At 45.5% G+C, this 18,555-nt stretch overlaps 1 protein-coding gene across 2 annotated transcripts; it reads right to left on the reverse strand.

Moving 5' to 3' along the window:
- Positions 1-1,260: 1,260 nt before the first annotated feature.
- Positions 1,261-18,494, reverse strand: fgf22 (fibroblast growth factor 22). 2 transcript variants are annotated; one of them, XM_037250274.1, is made up of 4 exons: positions 18,221-18,494; positions 17,511-18,130; positions 3,340-3,443; positions 1,261-2,045 (listed from the first exon to the last, which is right to left on the reverse strand). In XM_037250274.1, the coding sequence occupies exons 2-4, from the start codon at positions 17,860-17,862 to the stop codon at positions 1,851-1,853; spliced, it is 651 nt and encodes a 216-aa protein (XP_037106169.1). In that variant the 5' UTR covers positions 17,863-18,130; positions 18,221-18,494; the 3' UTR covers positions 1,261-1,850. The 2 variants fall into 2 exon arrangements, with proteins under 2 accessions (XP_037106169.1, XP_037106170.1); XM_037250275.1 differs by having other exon boundaries at positions 17,511-17,932; positions 18,004-18,494.
- Positions 18,495-18,555: the final 61 nt, after the last annotated feature.

The raw sequence follows: 18,555 nt of genomic DNA on the forward strand, positions 1-18,555 counted from the left end.
AATCTTGGCAAATGAAATGTCTGAGCAGCCAGGAGCCGCCGGCACACCTCATTGCAGCCAACTCTTGACTTTTTAATTGGCGCTACTCTATTATTATTATTATTATTTGAACCACAAACAACCTGGCACAATTATCAAGGAAATAGCAGATTGGTGGCTTGCCTTTAGCCAAAGTTGAGCTAATTCATTTGAGCCAAAACAGTTTGGATTTTGGAGTTTGAAGTTCCTCGCTTGTTACAATACTTTGATGTCAAGTCATCATTCCCATTGAAATGAATACAAGTGACTCTTTGCTGAGACAAGACAGCTGTAATATTAGTCATTCTATGCAGAGGATAAAGAATATGTGACTTTTTGAATGCTATTATATTCTGGCTGATCCATTTGTGTTCAATTCTTTGCTTAAAGGGCTACAGCACTGCAAAATAGATGCTAATTAGCACCAGCATTTAGCTAGTGGGGCCTTTTTTAGCCAGTTGTTTTTTTATACACAAGGTGCATTTCTCTTATGGTTCATATGACAATATATTTGATGAATTGTTCACTATTTGGCAAACTGCTGCCCATTTTTTAATGTATTCCACTGAGTGATGTAAAAGTATTATGATATCAACGGGACATATAGTTTTGCAACCAGTTTCGGAGGGGGGGGGGGCGTATTATGGTCAACGTTGGAAGTAGCGCTGCCTCTACCGTAGTTATCCATCCAATGCAAATGACGTGAGGGCATTTTGCAAAGAGGAACAGCTGAATACAAGCGTAGCAGCGGACCCCCCATGCTGCTATCTGGCTGCCGCCGGGTTGAAGTACAGTGCGATGATGCGACGCCCTCCTGACCAGACGTGTCCCCCGCCGGAGTGGTCTAACATAAAGACGCGCTGAAAGCTTGGCCTTTATTCACCCTCCCAACGGCCGCCATTCATCGCCGACTCTCCTTTCTGCTTGCTGAAAAGACAGAGTGGCCTCCTGTGCCACTGGAGCGCTCGCCTGTGTCTAAATGACCTTGATGTCCCCCCGCGCCGATCATAAGCGCCGCCCCGCTGGGATTCTTGTCATGATTATGATGATGACGACGAGGAGGAGGGATTATGGCCAAGGCCTCCGATGGAGATGTTACAAACACTTAACTGTCAGTGAATAGGCACAAAGGCTATTGTCACCTTTTCACAAAACAGCGGAACCTCCCAACGTACAATTCTCCATTTGAACAATATGCTGAAATAGATAAACCATTGTACAACGAGACCGTTAAAAGCCATCTTGAATATATTAAATGTTTTATTAGCCTTGTTGAGAAAAATGTTAGCAAGAACCATTTATTTAGTGTACAAAATGCATGAACGGAACTGTAGCTGCTACGTCACATCAAGTGCACCTACAGCCTCTATGTAATGTAGGCCAATGTGGAAACGGGTTAGTTGACTTAAGATTACCAAGTGAAGGGTGCACGCATTAGAGACACAGTGATAATGCTTGAGGGGTGCATGCACACAACATACGACTCATCGAAAACCGGCTAGTAGTCCACCTATGTCGAGACGGCTTGGGTTTGTGCTCTCTTAAGTAGTCCAGTATCCAAGGCAGCTGTGAGACTTCTTTGTGATCTTTGCTGTCTGACGTACTTTGTGGATTGACTTTTTTCAGTTCAACAGATCCAGTTGACTCAAACACATACACGCCTGAGGAAAGTACCACTCTACTGTCAAAGTCTTTTTCAACATGGGGAAAATAACTTAAAAGCACAAGCTAGCTCTACAAATAAACATTACAAATCTGATCAAATGTACATATATGTGACACATGGATGGGGAATGAAGACGTCCGCTTTGTCGTATCCGATGTCAGGCGAGCTAGGAGGGCAGCATGGGGAGGAAGTGAGTGGACGGGTGTCTTCGCCTGGCCTTGTGGCCTCGCCGCGGCTTCCCCCGCCCGTTCAGCGAGACGAACATCTGCCTGCCACCGTGCTTCCAGCGTAGCGAGGCGTAGGTGTTGTAGCCGTTCTCCTCGATGCGCTCTTTGAACTTGCAGCTTGGGTTGTACTTGACCTGGAAAGGACGAGAAAGGTCGTGAGCACCGCTGTAGAGCAGATAACCATGGACAACTCCTCTTGTAGCTTGATGCTAACGTCTATTTAGCAAATTAGTAGCAAGCTTGACAACATTGTAGATTTTTCAATCATACCACACAAATGTCATTGTTTGCCATGACTTGCCACTGGTGTTCCACAAGGCTCCATACTAGGTCCACAGATTTTTTTTTTTTTTCGTTCTAAAGCTCACAATAAATTGCTTGCCATTACAGTAGAGAACTTGTAGCATTCCGCCCAGCTCGATACTTATAGTAGGAAAGCTTGGTGAGATTGTTTTGTATTTGGGTGAATTTTAAGTGTTGACCCGACGTGATGGTGTGTCAGTTTTGCGTGAAGATGAACAGATGTGCGAAGGCAATGCAAGCAAAGCATAGCCGCGCTTTCATGGGTACTTAGCGCTGTTTATCAGATAATCCAACACACAGATAATACTACCTTCCCCTCTATTTGAGGTACTCTGTTGATAACGCGCGGATGCCACTAGTGCGGCGGTATGTTATTGAGGCTTCACTTTGTAGCAGGTCGAAGGTGATCCTTATCACTCACTCGCTGACTGATTGCGTGTCTGTTTTTTTGCGGAGGCAGACCGCACACCTCAGGTCTGATCTTAAACAAAGAGGCGGGAATACATTTAAAAGCTTGATGTACAGCACACAGACCACACTCACAAAAAAAAAAGAAAATAGAGGGATGGCACGCAAAGACTTTTAAAGGAGCCAGGTGGCTCTTTGTCATTGCTCGGCTTTCTTGTGTCTGCCGTGTATTTTGACAGTAAAACAAGCCGCAGGTGTTACAGTCGTGATGGACAGGAACACTTTGACCTCATGGTGAAGCTAACAAGGGAGCCGCTGGTCCAAATTGTGACCTCCGCTCAAATATGCTTCTTTTTTTTCACAATGCAAAATAGTCAGTCCAGGCTGAGTACAAATTTGTTTACGACTTAAGAAAAGCTTTCCAAACAACATTGTACTTTATTGAGTCTGTGACCTTTTAAGACCTTTGAATGGTGGATTTAAAGCTTAAGTTTCATTTTTAAGGATTTAAGGTGCTCATTTTGGATATAAAAAAAACTTGTTTTAAGGCTACTTTGATCAAATGTAAGACCTCTCTTGATCGTGACCACTAACAGCTCTTTCACTAGATTGTAAATTCCTAACTAGTTCAGTGAATCTATAACCTAGTTGAGACAGTTCAGACAAATCTTCCGAGATTGACCTCCTCCTCCAACGGTTGGCTGGTTGTAAACTCACCGATCCGAAGAGCGTGCCCTTCTTGGACATGGCTAAGTACAGCCCGGTGCTGACAGACTTGATGGCAACAACTCCCACACTGACAGATCGGATTTCCATCAGACCTGGAAAATAAAAGAGTGAACCAGTTAGCTTTTTTTTTTGTGTGTGTGTGTGTGTGTGATCCTCATCAAAAGCCGCCCCAATCAATGGGATGCCAGATGCTCTGTGGCCAATACAAGAGAGAAAGCACACAGACACAAAGCATTCATACAACACACGTTGAATTAGATCATATTGCGGAACTTGTGGAATTGTTTGGGGAAGGGGGCTGATGCCCACAGTTGTTTACAGACGGACAAAAAAAAAAAAAAACGCTGCGTCTGCTTTAGCCTCATGAGTGCTCCTGCTAACGCTGAGAATAAGCTGGCAAGTTTGCAGGCTAATTGTTTCCTCTGGGCACCGGCTTGCAAACGAGTCCCATGTGGCTCACGCTTGATCTGGCTTTTGTCTGCATGCAAAAAAAATAAAATAGAAAAATTAAGCCGTGTGACCATTGTCACAAATGTTGAGGGTTTCAGGGCTTTATTCTGAATGAGAACGAAGTACTTCAGGAAAAGATGACTCTTTTGATGATATTTTCTCACGGCTTTATTTGCAAAAGCATCCGGATGTGGCGGTTCACCCACCATCATAGCTTCCACACGTAAAAAAGGGAGAAACAAATAACAAGCAAGATGAAATTATGTTGGACCGACAATGGAAAAAAAACTTTTACGTCATAAAAGTCAGCCCCCCCCTAAAAAAAAGTGGCACTGTTGATAATAATAATAATAATATTTTCAGATTTGGCAGAGTAAAATTCTGATAATTGTTTAATTGGCTGATTACTAATTAAATTATATATTTTAAATATATATTTTCCTCCCTTAATGCTTAAAAAATAATGATATGAATAACAGTCAGAAAGAAAATCCATCAATTCTTGCTGTTTTTAAAAAAAAATACAAAATTAAATCAGCTGATAATCATTCAGGCCCTAGCTACGATGTTCGTGTTATGATGACCTAAAACTCTGTATTTTAAGTCTGGAAACAATGTCAGGCAGAAAAAATAATATTACAAGACTCTGCTTCTCCCATCACGATGTCCCATTTTGAGCGTGTCATGTCTGCCGGGTGAGATCATCCCGCAGACACCACCGACTACAAAGAGTCCAAAGCAAAAAGTCAAAGTAAACAAACACATGCAGTTCCTGTTGAGTGTCTTTGGTCTCGACTAGCTCCAGCTGCATAGGACCAGGGAATGCCCCATTAGTCCGTCCAGGTAGGCATCCAGCTGCACCCCCGTCATTCCATCATTCCTCCGCTTCCTCTGATCCTCTCACTTAACACTTTGATGGCAGGATTCCTCTTTTTTTCTCCCTTTACGAGCCGTGTTTACAAACACAGAGTGTGCTCTGGTGGCACCTGGAGCGCGCGAGCGACTCGTAAGCAATTAGCCGAGGCCCGACCGGCCGATTGGAGCGCTGCAAGGATTTACGGGGGATTAGTCCAGGCCAATGAAAAGCACTGGTGCCTGAAAATGCTTCCAGCAGTAATTGCCGCTTGGACGCCCCACACACAGGAGAGAATCATGTTTGTCATAATCTATATTTTGTCCTTTTTTACGTTAAACAGCTTGACCACGAGTCAAAATCTCACAAAGAATATGTCGTGTTTTAGTGAGTAGATCGAAGTGAAGTACTTTCATGTTCCATTTTACTGTCTGGTTCACCTAAAAAACAAAAATCTGTCAACTACAGAACTGCCAACCTTTCCTTAGAGTCTGTAATTTATTACAGCAACCGAGTTACGGCCGAAACTTATATTTGGGGGGAAAAAAAAGGTGGGTCACCCTCCACCAAAAAAAAAAAAAAAGATTTGGTAGATAATTGCGAAATAATGCTACAACACTAGCTCACAAGTTAAAAGTTATCTGAATGCTAACGACTTGACTCATCCCTAATTGCTGCTAGCTTTCATAGATTCATATCAGTGGCAGGAAACAAACGCTAGCAACCGAGGCCTAGCAGCCGAGTCCAAACTTCGCTAATTCAATTCATTTTTTATCGTCGTCGTTTTTTTCTGGACAGCCTACAGATGTGAATCCAAATCAGGCTATTATGTTCTTTTATTTTGTCTTTGTGGTCCCTATTCTTCTATTAATCCTTTTTTTAAGTGTGGTATGAGGGTAATTATAACTCTAAGAACATGTTTAGTAGCTAATTGAAGTGTATGAGTAAGAGAGAAGTGTCCTCGAGGTTACGGTTTACGGCTTATGGCATTTTTCTTCCCAAGAGTCCACAAGCTAGCGGCACAAACGCAAGTCTTTTAAATGATATCAAAAGGAAGAAACACTGGAGTCCAATTAGCTGTTTGCTCTTTAGTGGCATTGGAGAGTGAAGGGCCCTTCTTCAGTGTGTTCTGCTATGCAAGTATCAACTGATGGCCCCATTGAGCTCATGAAAAAAAGTGCTTTTGGCTTCCCACTTGCAATTGGGGAGATCTCTTAACCTTTGACATGTTTTGGCTGGGACTGTCAATAAGCTCAAGCTGCCATTACAAGCAAATCCCGCGCTATACATGTCCAGTCAACTGTGGACTCGCCATTTCTTTCCCCTTTCTATGGGGATTTTTAAGTCTTTTTTTTTTTTAATTTAATACTCTTTCTTTTCCTTCCATCCCCCATTTTTTGGACGTTAGCCCATCGTCAGATCATTTAAGCCTTTTCTGACCTTGGAAAGGAAGGGGGAAAAAAAGGCAGAAAGCAAAGCGAAAGAAACTCTCATGGGGTTCTTTTCCTTTTGTCCAGCTCATGCTGGGCGGGGGGGGTCAGAGATGGGGGGGTGCACGGTGAAGGTGCTGCTTTTAAGATGGGCCGGTGGGTAAAAAGGGGGGGGGGGGTCTTTGTTACTCACCTGAGAGGTAAAAACAAGATCTTATTAAGCTAGGTTTTGAATAGAGCGCACAAAGTGTGGAAGAATGGCAGAAAATAGCCACACACATTTTTCCTCCTACTTTTCTTTTTGTTCCCTCGCCGGCTCTTTAATTTCTCGGGTTGCCCCCTTGAGCAGCCCTCTATGGCTCAGTGCTCGACCAGAGCCGAGCCTGGGAATCTCGTAGTTCCCGCTGTGCGCCTGTGCTTGATTGACACACCTTTTCAATTATTTCACAGTTTGCTTGCTTTTTAAACGGAGAGGGCCCTGTTGGTTTTTTTTCTTCCCCCTTTCCCTTCTGCCCTCCTTTACAAAATAGCAGCTTTTCATGTCTGGTCCGGGCCGCCGGGCCTAATGGCTGTGACCAGCACCTTTGATCAGCCGTGACCCCCTCTGAGGTTCTGGTAGTGGGTGAAACGGGCCGCCTGTGTGTATCGACGCACACAAAGGCGGTATGGCTCCGTATTGCTTTAAACACCTTGAGAGATCGCTATGGGAACATGCGCCGAGGTGGCGCGGGACGGGAACTGTTGATCGGTGGACTCTTCGGGAATTTGTTCTAACAAGTTTTGTCATAATTGTTATGTAAGTTAGTTTGCTTTGATGATGCTATCAAAATGCCCAAGAATAATTTATTTTGCTCCATCTCTTCATATTGATTGCTAGCTGACAGGTCGAATGCTCTGGAAGTCTAATATGTCCACTGCGTGGCATGCGATAGTTGGGCGGCTGCTGATGTCATCGGTCAGCCACGTGAAATCCGATCTTGGCGATAAACTGTCCTTTTACAGGAAACTTGTGTGCTGAGGCTAAATAGTCACTTTTCAAGCGGCACACTTGTCAAAATGAAAATCCAGGCTCTTGTTTCATGACTTGAAAACCTTATTCATTTGTATTCATCCATTTTAGAAAAGCCATATAAATATACACATGGAAAAAAAAAAAAGATGTTATTTGTCTTTTGTAACAAAATGCAAAAGCTGGAGGAAACAAGCCGTTATCAAATCAAGATTGAACACCTGATAAGATGAAATACCGCCGCAATGGTTCCTTTCTAATGAGGTGAACTGCGCCACAACGATGCTCTCACTGTGACTGTGTGTCGTGCAATACAACGAGTGTGTGCGCCCGCGTAACCGACTCTTTGTTACACAGCAGCTGCCAGTCTAGACTTCCCTCCCTCCCTCCATCCCTCACTTCATACTGTACCTGTCTCCCATCTGCCAGCACATTCACATCCTTCTTTCTCTTCACTCCTTCCTCTTCCTCCCTCCCTCCAAACACGCTTCACACCTATTGACTCCAACGAGGCGTCGGTATGATTTATTAATTCCCTAGCAACAGCTGTGAGACAAACCATATAGATCTTGCATACTTCTGCCCCGAGAACCTGAAACCAACGTTGCTCGTTTAGACAAACTAATTGACCCACTGGTGAAAGGAGACTTGCAATGCATATAGACGGATAATTGTTTTTATTTTATTTTATCATTATTATTTTTTTTCCATCAATCCAATTGCTAGAAGTTTTTTTTTTTGCATGTCGGGCCAAATCAATCCTTGTGGTAGACCAACTGCTGTTCCCCGCCTCTGCTTCAAACGGAGCTCAAACTGTCTGGAAGTAACCGGATTCGGAAATCCTGGACAGTTAGGGGTCCATCAGCTATGTGCTCACGCTCGCTTTAATCAAATCAAATTCGCAGAGGAAACGAGAAGCAGGATTATTTGTCCACCTCATTTTTGCTTCTTTTCTTCTTGGGCACTTGAGCTTTCGCAGACGCAAACACGCTGTCACCAAGGAAATCACACGGTACACACTGCGTGCGGTCATTCCGACAATGTCATTTTTTCCCTTGAGGATGTGCAGTACAAAAAAAAATTGTTTTTTTAGTGCAAGGCCCCTGGAAATGATTTCGTGTCAATTAGACGCAGCGGTGGCAGGTGCTGATGTTCTCTTTCGGGTCTGTGAACGCAACACACGGTTGGGATCTGCTGAAAGCCGACTCCCGTCTCCTTGTTGGCCGTAGCGCCGTCCGAAAGAGGTGACATTCTCCCACACATACAATCCACAAGCCCCGTCCTCCTCTTTCAGGACTCTTCAGAGCCCCGTGTTACCCCGCCCCCTCGACTCCCCCCCAATCTTTTTCAAACGGGGTTGCTCGGGAGAAAGACTCCCGGGATTAGCCCCGGCCAGGTTCTTTCAAAGGCCATTAGAGCAAATTACAGGTATCCTGTTACCAGAGTGCTGGGACAGGCCAGGTGAGGGGCCCAGAGGCCACGTAGGAGAGCAAGGGGTCAGCTCGGGACAAAAAGACAAGGCCACCCTGGGCCCCACTTCATCGGAGGCTCTGCCCGGCTTCGCAAACTGCTCGGCCCGCATCCATGAATGGCTCACTTGATGGGACCGCCGAGACATTGTCTCACCACTGTAACTTTAGCCTTTTTTTTCTTCTTATAGTAGCCCCCCAACATACACACACACCTCCCTCTGCCCAAGCCTTTTTTTTTTTTTCTTGTCCTCTGATAGATGTGGGCATGAAAAACTAAAGAAAATCTACTGTAAAAAACACTAGAATGACACTTAGTGGACACCCGCTCAAAAACCGGATTAGAAAGAAATTGTCAGTGATCTTAATCTAATACCCCAACCATTCAAAATAAATATTTTTTTATAATTATTTTTACGAAACCTAAATGGTTTAATTCCTCAATTGATCCACCCAAGTAATTTTTGCCTTTTTTTAAAAATTATTCATCAAGCGAGTAATAAACATTTTCAAGTTTCGTAACATTAGCAACTTTGTGTGAACTAAATAACAAACAGGGGGAAAAATTGGATTGATGGCGGAAAAAAATCCCACCAGCATTTTCAGGTAGTTCTACCATCTGTATTCAGAGTAGCTGAGGTCAAATGCAAGTGCACAAACAACCTTACCATATGTCAACGCTCTGATTGGAGTTACATTGAACCATCCGTGATCCGGACTTCGATGTAAGCCGTAATGGCAACCACACGTGTGCTGTCAATGTATCATTAAGAGACTGATGTTGTTGATAAAAATGCTCGAGATGGCCACGGGGAGTTCCGTATCCTGTCATTTTCTTTAGCATCTCACACACACACATGCATCGGCCACACACACACACACCCTATCCCAACCGGTGGATGACAATCTAGTGGAGGAGCTGCGGAAGTGTTTCATTAGCCAATTACCGCTGTAGATAAGGCCTGCGTTCCCACAGTCCACAGGGCCGTGGGTCAAATGTGACCAATTACCCCCCCGCCAACCCCCTTGCTAGTCCCCTCACAGAACAGATTATTGCGTCTGATTTACCCCCAGTCAGACAGACTGACCCAGTACTCCGCAATCCACATCTGGAGAGGTCTGAGTAGGCTGGAAGTGTGTGTGTGTGGGGGGGGGGTTGTCTCTGTATGTGATTGCACTGAAATAACGGAGACAACCTTTAGAGCACGGGTGGTCAATCTTTGGCCTCTGGGCCATATATGGCCTGCGAGCATTTGAGTCAGTGCAGTACACAATTCTAAAAACAGCAATGGGACTTTGCACCTTTACGTTGTCTTTGGGAAATTGAATCGATCAGAACAGGACCTGCTTTGTTTGTCTTCGGAGATGTTTCGTTTCTCATCTGAAGAAGCTTCATCGGGTTTTGCAGAGGCATGCCCGGATCTCAAATGGTATAATTTTTGGGGAAATGCAAAACGAAATGTGTTCTGTGCTCCCTCCTATGAGCTCCAGTTAGAAGGCCAACAGAAGCATTTTGGACCAACTGGAGTTTGAGCGAGGACCGTCTGACTCCGAAATAAATTGCATTATAGTAATCCAGCCAAGATGTAATGTAGGCATAGATTGCTTTACTTTAGCCAGCTGCCAAAGATTAACAAAAAAAATAGAAGAAGCTGGATTTAACAATATCCGCAATTTGCCGCTCTAATTTAAAAATCACTGTCCAATTTCAAACCCAACTTCGTTCACACTGGCCCGATTAAATAAACATGAACAAACTCACCTGCAAAATTTGGTGAATTTTGGAATGTAAAGCAAAATGGTCCCCCGCGGTATCGTATAAAAACTCAAATGCCCCTTGATGTAAAGGTTGAAAGTCTGTGCTGGTATTTACCCCCCTCATCAAGCAGTAATGAGTGCACACGTCCTGTCCGTGCTGTTGTAGACCCCCCCTCACCCTCACAAGATGTGATTGTGCTTAACGGCACATCAATCAGTACTTTTAAGGAACCCATGGGAAGCCCCTCTGATGATCAAACTCTAATTTTACAAGCATATTTAGGGGATGGGGGGGCAACCTTAGGGAGAAGCTGGCTGCCATGATTGATAGCGGGGGTGAAAAAGGTTAACGAAGGCCAACAGCGTGCGCCTGTGTGGTACCAATCTTCCCAACCAAAGAGGCTTTTTCTTTAATCAGGGAGGGGTGGGGGGAGCAAAGTGCCTCCAAATCATGCATCACATCCACAACAAGCCAGCGGCCGCCTATCAAAGGCTTCGCGGACAGTTACGAGCAGATCTGCCCGCTGAGAGCTTTGTGACTCACGCGGCTTCTGCAGTTTCCTGCACTTTGCTGCCCTGGGAATAGCGGCCGGCACGGTGGAATCCACATTAGTCTGAGGTCACCCCCCCCCCCCCCCCCCCCCCCCCCGCATGCCGCTAAATTGCAGAAAGCTGGCATGCCGCTGCTGCATCTGCGGCTGCTTTTCGTTGGCAGTCCAGCACAGACTCGGAAAGACGCGGGAAGGTAATCAGACAAAAACAAAAGGGCTTGTTTACGCATTCCGAGCCCTGGCGTTCATCGGATTCTCCCGCAATCTTCATCCCGGAGTAAATTACAGTCACTTTACCGTATGTCAGCAGCCCCTTTTTCTAAGCCGCCTGCACTTTTCCATCTTTGTTCTGCAGCGCTGGTCTATATAAATGGTGCTGACACCAGAAGGCGGGAAGGCACCTGCGCATAACAAAATTCCACAATGCTGGACCCCTTCTATTCACGGGGGAAAATAAATATTTATGTTTGTATTCAATGTCAGCACAAGAATGATTTTTTTCCCCTTCCTGCCCCTTTACATCACTGCCACCTTCAAGCGTGTTGCACAGGCGAGTTCCAATGAGTGAGCACAGCACCTGACACGGAATACACTCCGTGGCCTTTGCCTGGCCCTCATTTACATTATTCAAATGAGATGGGCACACAGGGAGGTGACAGAGGTCGGGACTCTGTCACAACTGTCACCTGCTCCACTGGCCAGACAGCCTTGACCCCCCCCCCCCCCCCCCCCACGCCCCCATCCCACCTGCTACGGCAGGAGAGGACAGGTAATGTAGACGACAGGAGATGGGTCCAAAAGTACCGACCAAAACAAGATTACAATTCCATTTTACTTCATTTTACATTTTAATTTAAAAAGTAGTGTTGGGGTTCATAATGGCTTAATCGAGATGTTTAAAAAAGTCTTCATTTTGTGGGATTTTTTTACATTAGCCGAGGTGCCTAATGAAGGGTCTGGCCCGTGTGTGTCTGTGCGTGCGTGCGTGCGTGCGTGTGTGTGTGTGTGTCTGTCTCGAGGGAAGTTGGTGTCACCTTACAAAAAATGAGCTGCAGAATCGGCAACATGACTGCAAGTCATTAGAACAAAGATGGCTGACTGTCCCAGCGCAACACTTAGTGCTACACAAGCGTGTCTCCTAATGAGGAGCATGTCCCCTCCAAAATGGGAAAAACACCCGCTCACAACTACACACACACACACACGGATAGAGGGTTACAGTCTGGTTCAAATTAGTCATTTGGGAAAGGAAGCACACATCTTTTTTCAGTTTAGGGTGCACTTCATGCTCCCGCAATGACACGAGTCTAAACACTGGCCACATGCATTCCAAGTGCACACACCTTCAAAGAGAGTTGGCAAAAAGTGGAGATAAAAAGCAGGTCGCATGTTCGATCGTGCGCATCACATTTGCATTCGATATCTTGATGACTCACTCGATCCGCCTCACACTCGAACACAGACGGCTGGAGGTTCAGTGAATGGTAGATTTGATGCTAGTACAGAAAATCACGCTCAATTGTGGGGGTGTGGGGGTGTGGGGGTGTGGGGGGGGTCACACAAATCTGGTAGCGCAGCTGCAGGCTCATGTATAAAAACCGCCAATCGTAAAAACATGGAACTACCTTTCGCAATTAGCTGCATGTTCAAAGTTTGCTGCTTTGTATTTGTGGTTAGCGTGTTGAGCTAGGTGGCCCAAAACAATATCCTTTACGGTGATGACGTTGCTTTGATTCACCTGAGGTGTGAATGATTTCACCCATTTCACACCGATTGCACTTTATGCGCAGTAAAGTCTATATTTTTATAGCCTGATTGCCTGACAGCCAGTCAATATTTGTCCTGCATGTTCTGCCAGCTCTATTTATGTTTATACGTTTAAAGTCTATTGGGACTTTATGGAACTCCCTTGTGCACCTGTGATAATAATAGAAAAGAAACAGCAACAGGAACATCACACATAAGAACGCCTTACCAACTCTTATTGCTTCCTGTGTGGACCAAATCAAACAAGACACTGGGTTAAGAGGGTATGTCTGTCTTTAGGGCAACAGGTGCCTTGCATTCCTCTCCAGTGTCAGGCTAGCTCGCATATTTAAAGCTATTCAGTCAAGTAGTTAGCCGTAGCGACATATCCAAAGGATATGGAATAATCTGGAATAATCCAGACTATCATTGAAGTTTGTTTGTGAGAAAGCTTCACAAAGTAACTCACAATGTGATGTACACTGACTGTGTTGCTCTGTGTGATTAATGCTAGCTTGTTAATGCTAGCTTGTTACAAAAAGCGTCTAATCCCCAATCAATAGGGGAGGAAGTTTCTTAGTTTTCTCAGAAAGAATATTCAAAGATGTCTTTCTTTCATGGGATTTCTAAGATTTCTAAACTCTGAGAATATCAGTGTTGTTTTAATCAAGCGCTTCAAAGTCTCAAGTGTGAAGTTGCGTTTCTTTTGTGTCACCTTCACACCCACACGATGAAGGAATTGGGTGCCGGAGCCAAAGTCAGACACTATAAACCCAACGATGAACCCAGTAAATCCATAAATCCAGCAGAGGAGCCAGAGCCAGACTAGTTGTTAGCTACTAATTGCTCCATTGACGATATGGCGCCCTAGTGGCAGAAAGCAGGGATGCTCAGCTGAAAACAGCTTGTAAAGGGTCAATAATCATCTGCCTCTCGCAAGCAAAGGTCACAGTCCAATCGGACTGAATGGCGATATGATTGATTTATAGCTTTCCCCACCATTTTAGAATATCAACTCTCATTGGGGACACCCCCGGAGAAAAGCTTACATCGTGCCTAACGAGCCACTGGAAAAGCTCCAGCACTCCCCTTAGCTTTTCATTTCCACCTCAATGCCGAGCAGAGTACGCCCCTGCCCTCATTAACATGCATATTATACTGATGCAAAATACCAAAGTCCGTTGATCCGATCACGCGTTCCCGTCTGACCAAATTACTTCCAAGTCCCGAGTTTATGTCACAAATTAAACGATACGTAGTCGTAGGAATATGCTAACGTTTCTATACCTCCGGAGTCTCAGACATTGTGAGGGAGAGACTGTCGAACAAGTTGGAGATTCCCGCATACAGGATGTTATGAAATGGTTCGTTCGGAATTTACGCCAAGTAATGGCTGGAGAAACTGAGTGTGACTAACCAAAATACGTGTACACAAGTAATTAAAAAATTACCATAATATGTTCCATTTTATGACTGACAGGATCATCTCAGTGCCATCGGTCATGTCATGGTTTGTGCACCTGGCATGGGATGGATTCCCGCTAAATGTCCTCTTCTCATCCGCCTTGTGATTGGTTCGTGAGGTTCTGGGCAAAAGTGTTTAGTGAACGTCTAAAACAAGTTTGACTCATTTCCACAACATATTTCATCAGGGTGGAAGATTCCCCTAGTACTTCACTTGCTCCCCCACCTGTTCTCATACTCTGGGCGCCATCCAACTCAAACGTGAACTCAGAAAACCCGAGAGATGCTGCTTGCGGAGAGAAAGTTAGTAAACACAACGCGAGTCGCTCGGACGTTGGGTCAGAACTGAGCTGGTACGGCAAACCTTACTGCTCATGAGTTTTAATCAATTCTTTACGTATAGCATACCGTGAAATAATCCTGTACACGGAGCTACTTTTCCTCTTTACGATTTGTCATTCGAAAGCCGTTGCTAGGCAGGGCTTTGCAGCTGTCTCATTAACAGTCTCTGACCCGGGACAGGATATGATGCCGACCTGCCTCTTGTAAACACTGGCTGCGTGTTTTCCCCTCTCAAGCATGTTGTACTTCAACATACGCGCGTGTCCAAAAGAAAAACACATCAAGGAAGGAGTTATTTTTAGCAACTTTAGCGATCACATGATACTTTGTTTCCTTAGCTGGTGTGGCTGTTTTGGTATATTTCGCGCTATCGTTGACTCTTGAGGTCGCGGTGGATGTGTGGCTAGCACATTCACCTCACGGTTCGGGAGTTCGAAAACCAGGCTACGATCTTTCTGTGTGGAGTTTGCATGTTCTGCCCGTTGCTTGTGTAGCTAACATAGCTAACAAGATGGTCCGGCAATAGCAAAATCAGAAAAGTAGGTCACCGTGGCAATAATAAGCCGAGACTCAGCTATCCATTTGTTGGGCTTAAATTTTTTTAGATGCAATTATCAACGATTAAATGATAATAATAAATAATAATTGATTGAGAATTAACAATTATTTAGAAATACCAGATAAGTTAGCTCACATCTCGCATTGATAACCGTCAAAATGCGGAAACCCAAAGCTTTGCTCTTTGTGTGCATTTGAGTGTATGTTTGTGTACGTTTGCGCATGTGCAGCAACGTCTTTCTCCGAGCACTTTGAAGAGGTAAGCGATATGCTGACAGACCGCCCTCGTTCTGACGAGGCTTTCAGAAAAAAAAAAAAAAGCATCAATCTGAAGTTGAAGGCTCTTTCATCACAATCTGTAACTCTAGAACACCCACTGTTGGTTTTGTGTTGTTATTTTCAATCTCTTCTGTCCAACTCATTTTACTCCCTCATCAAATGCCACTTTTCCTCCCTGTGGCCTCTTCCCTCAGCTGTTCCATGCCACTGTTCCGCTGGGATTGATACAATATTTTCCAGCCCTCAATTAGCACATCGCTTGTTGACTAATTCAAAATGTTTTTACGCCTGAGAAGGTGCTGGAAAAACTGAGTGGCGTGGAGGTGAGGCCGACAGGAACCCGTACCGGCGCTAGAGGACGGGTCGACTTTTAAAGCAGCTGTTGCGGAAGCGGAGGATCCGAGTTCGTTTGGTATCCGATTCACCGCTGCGGTCATTAAATATGTACGAAGTACCACTCCAATTTTCAGCCGCGCTACCGTATCAGTATCAAGAAATCGTGTGGGTCAATAGGCTTTAAGCCTGATTGAAAGCTTCGGCGCCCATTTGTAGCTAAATAAGCAGCTTTGTGTGGTATTACGAGATGCGACCGCATGTTCGAGTTAAGCTTTTGACAAGACCGCCGGGCCTTTGGCGCAAGGCTCCAATCAAAGGAAATGAGAGGATGAGTGAACGGGGACGTGACATAAAGCGAATATGAATATATTGATGAACATTTATATATTTACAAAGACAGCTGATGGCTGGCGTTAATCTGCATATTTGTCAAATACGCACTGGGGGAATGGGAGGCAACAATATTTGAAAGATTGTGCTGTTGTTCTTTTTAATAAATACTTGCAGGGCTGCACCTGCAGATTTGTGTAGTTAGTTTGAAAAATATCATTTTTTTGGAGGCTTCAGTTTCATTATCACCTATTTTTCACAGTAAATATATTTACCTATTTACTGCATATTAGCATTTTCTGAAGAATTTAGGGGGGATTTCCAAAGAATTTGAATAGTCGTAATAATATGTAAAAAAAAATATTGTCCAACAGTACGCATCGTTTTATTTAATAAAGAGTAGTGATTTAAAAATGGATGTCCATGAATAAGCTTGCCGGTGATTTTAACTTAATAATTCCGCTCCTTAAATGATGCCATTTAACAAGTCGTGCAGCAAATGCGTGACATTACAATAACTAAATAAATGAACTTTTTCCTCAAATACTACAATGATGCCGATAAGGTATCTGCTCTGCATGCTCGACCGCTGCAACTGAAATAGTTTCTTGTCGTACCTGGCAGCGATAAACGCTTGAGTGAGTGCAGACAGCTTCCCAATGTAAGTCACCTCACCTTGACTTTCAAACAAGTTTGTGTAGGTGCGAAAAGACATTTCCAAGTGCCTCATTTGGACAGGTGAGCAAATGTCACTCACAACTTGGAACAGTGGCAACAAGCCTGCCAGTGACTTGAACGCAACAGCTGCTCCTTCCCCTCCACCTCGGTAGCCGTGTGGAAAAACTCTGACTCACCCGGTCGTGTTCAAAAAGCGCCATTAACAAATACATAAATATGACAGTCCCAGCATTGCAGCGGGACTCTGAGAGTGACGGACATGGAGCAAGGGCAGCTCATGAGTCAGCTCCTCTGACCTGGTCAAATGTCTGAAAGACATCCATTGAAGGACACAATGAGGTGCGGCCGCTGCACTTCTCAGGTGTCCTGCCAACCGCATGCGTAGCAAGTTTTATCTACGCTAAAAAGTCTTAGCGAGGTTTTGATAAGAGGACCAAAAATGTAGGACATAAGCTAATAATATTTACGACAACAAGCATAATTTAAAAAGCCCCAAAATTGAGAATGAAATCTATGCGGATGCACGCAAAGCCAGATTCGGGCCACTTTCCTCAGCATCAAAATAGTGCGTGTTTCCATGGATACCAGCCGCTCGCAATAGATGCGCTTTCATCACAGTTTTGATAAGTTCCTCCCCGGTGACCCTTTTTGTTTTTCCATTCTAATGTCTTTCCTCAAAGAAAATAAATGCAGCACCGGGTGTCCCCATGAGGATCTTAAATCCACACCGGAGCGTGCTTGTCTTACCTAGCAACCTGCGTCTTCTTTACGCTAAACACAACACAAGAAGCTGAGATGCGGGAGATCCCTACGAGCAGCAATAAAAGAGATAAGAAAGTCCAACAATAAAAATCAAACGTCACAAGATGCACGGCGCCCTCGAAGAACGCTGCGTCAGCGACTTACTGTCAGCGTAGTTTTTCCGCCGCGTGCCGTCCACCTTGCCCGTCTTGTCAATGCACAGGAAGAACTTGTTGGCCGAGTAAAGCCGCCGTAGCCGCACGTCGCCCTCCAGGTGATTGTAACTTCTCGTATGCCTCTCCAACGTCCACGAGCAGTTGGCGCCGCCCGCCAGAACCCGAAGGGGCTCGCGTCCCAGCCCGGGAGTGCAGGCCCCCGAGGCGGCGGCCGTGGTGGCCAGCAGCAAGGCCAGGCAGAAGGAGGCCGCGCCGGGTTGCGGGGGAGGCCGTCGCCTGGCCGTGGCATCGGAGGGTTCAGGCGGATGGAGGTGAGCGACGGATGGCGTCCATCTGCACATGGTGGGTCACACTCCCCCGGTGCAAGCTGTAGGCATGCTGATGGCTGGGAGACGTCCCAGTGCGAGAGTCCTGAGGAGAGAGGGCAGCCGCTCACAGGGGACCCCCCGCCCCTTAGATGTGGATCAAAAAAAGCTTCCTACTGCAACAAGCTTGTCAAAGTTCCTCCGACGGTTGTCATCTTGTTCCTTTCACATCTCTTCATTTGATGAAAGTTCCACTCGCTCCGCTCTCCTCCTCGCCGTGAAGGTTGCCTTCCCGTTGAAAGTCCTGAAGGATGATGCTTGTGTGTTTGTGTTTATATATACATGTATATCTCTGTATGTGTGTCTGCGTGCGTGCGTGTGTGTATGTGTGCACCTTGCGATGGTCTGCTCTTTCCAGCTGGGCGGGAACAAGTTGCCTGTCTGAGCTGCTGACCCGTGGCTGGGAAGGAGTTGAATGAGGGTTGATGACTGACTGTGTGTGAGTGTGTGTTTGTGTTGCCAAGAGAGGGAGGGAGGGAGCGAGCCCGTCTGCATGTGTCAGAGTGAGCGGCAGCCGGCGAGTGTGTGTCAGCTCACTCGCTCGCGCGGGGCAGTGAAGCAGTAAGCCCGTCGACGGCCTGACGCTCTGCTCAGTGGGAGCGCCGGCTGACTCGCCGTGCATTTTATTTGATCCTGGGCAGGGCTAGCGGCATCCGAGGAAGGACGGGG

This window comes from Syngnathus acus, chromosome 4 (genome assembly GCF_901709675.1).
Source record: "Syngnathus acus chromosome 4, fSynAcu1.2, whole genome shotgun sequence".
Taxonomy (NCBI): Eukaryota; Metazoa; Chordata; class Actinopteri; order Syngnathiformes; family Syngnathidae; genus Syngnathus; species Syngnathus acus.

Excerpts from the sequence above, each read along its gene's own strand:
- fgf22 (XM_037250274.1), bottom strand. The coding sequence starts at position 17,862 with ATGTGCAGATGGACGCCATCCGTCGCTCACCTCCATCCGCCTGAACCC. Across the intron at positions 3,444-17,510 it reads GCGGAAAAACTACGCTGACA|GTCTGATGGAAATCCGATCT; the intron begins GTAAGTCGCTGA and ends TTTATTTTCCAG. Across the intron at positions 2,046-3,339 it reads AGGGCACGCTCTTCGGATCG|GTCAAGTACAACCCAAGCTG; the intron begins GTGAGTTTACAA and ends CGTCCTTTCCAG.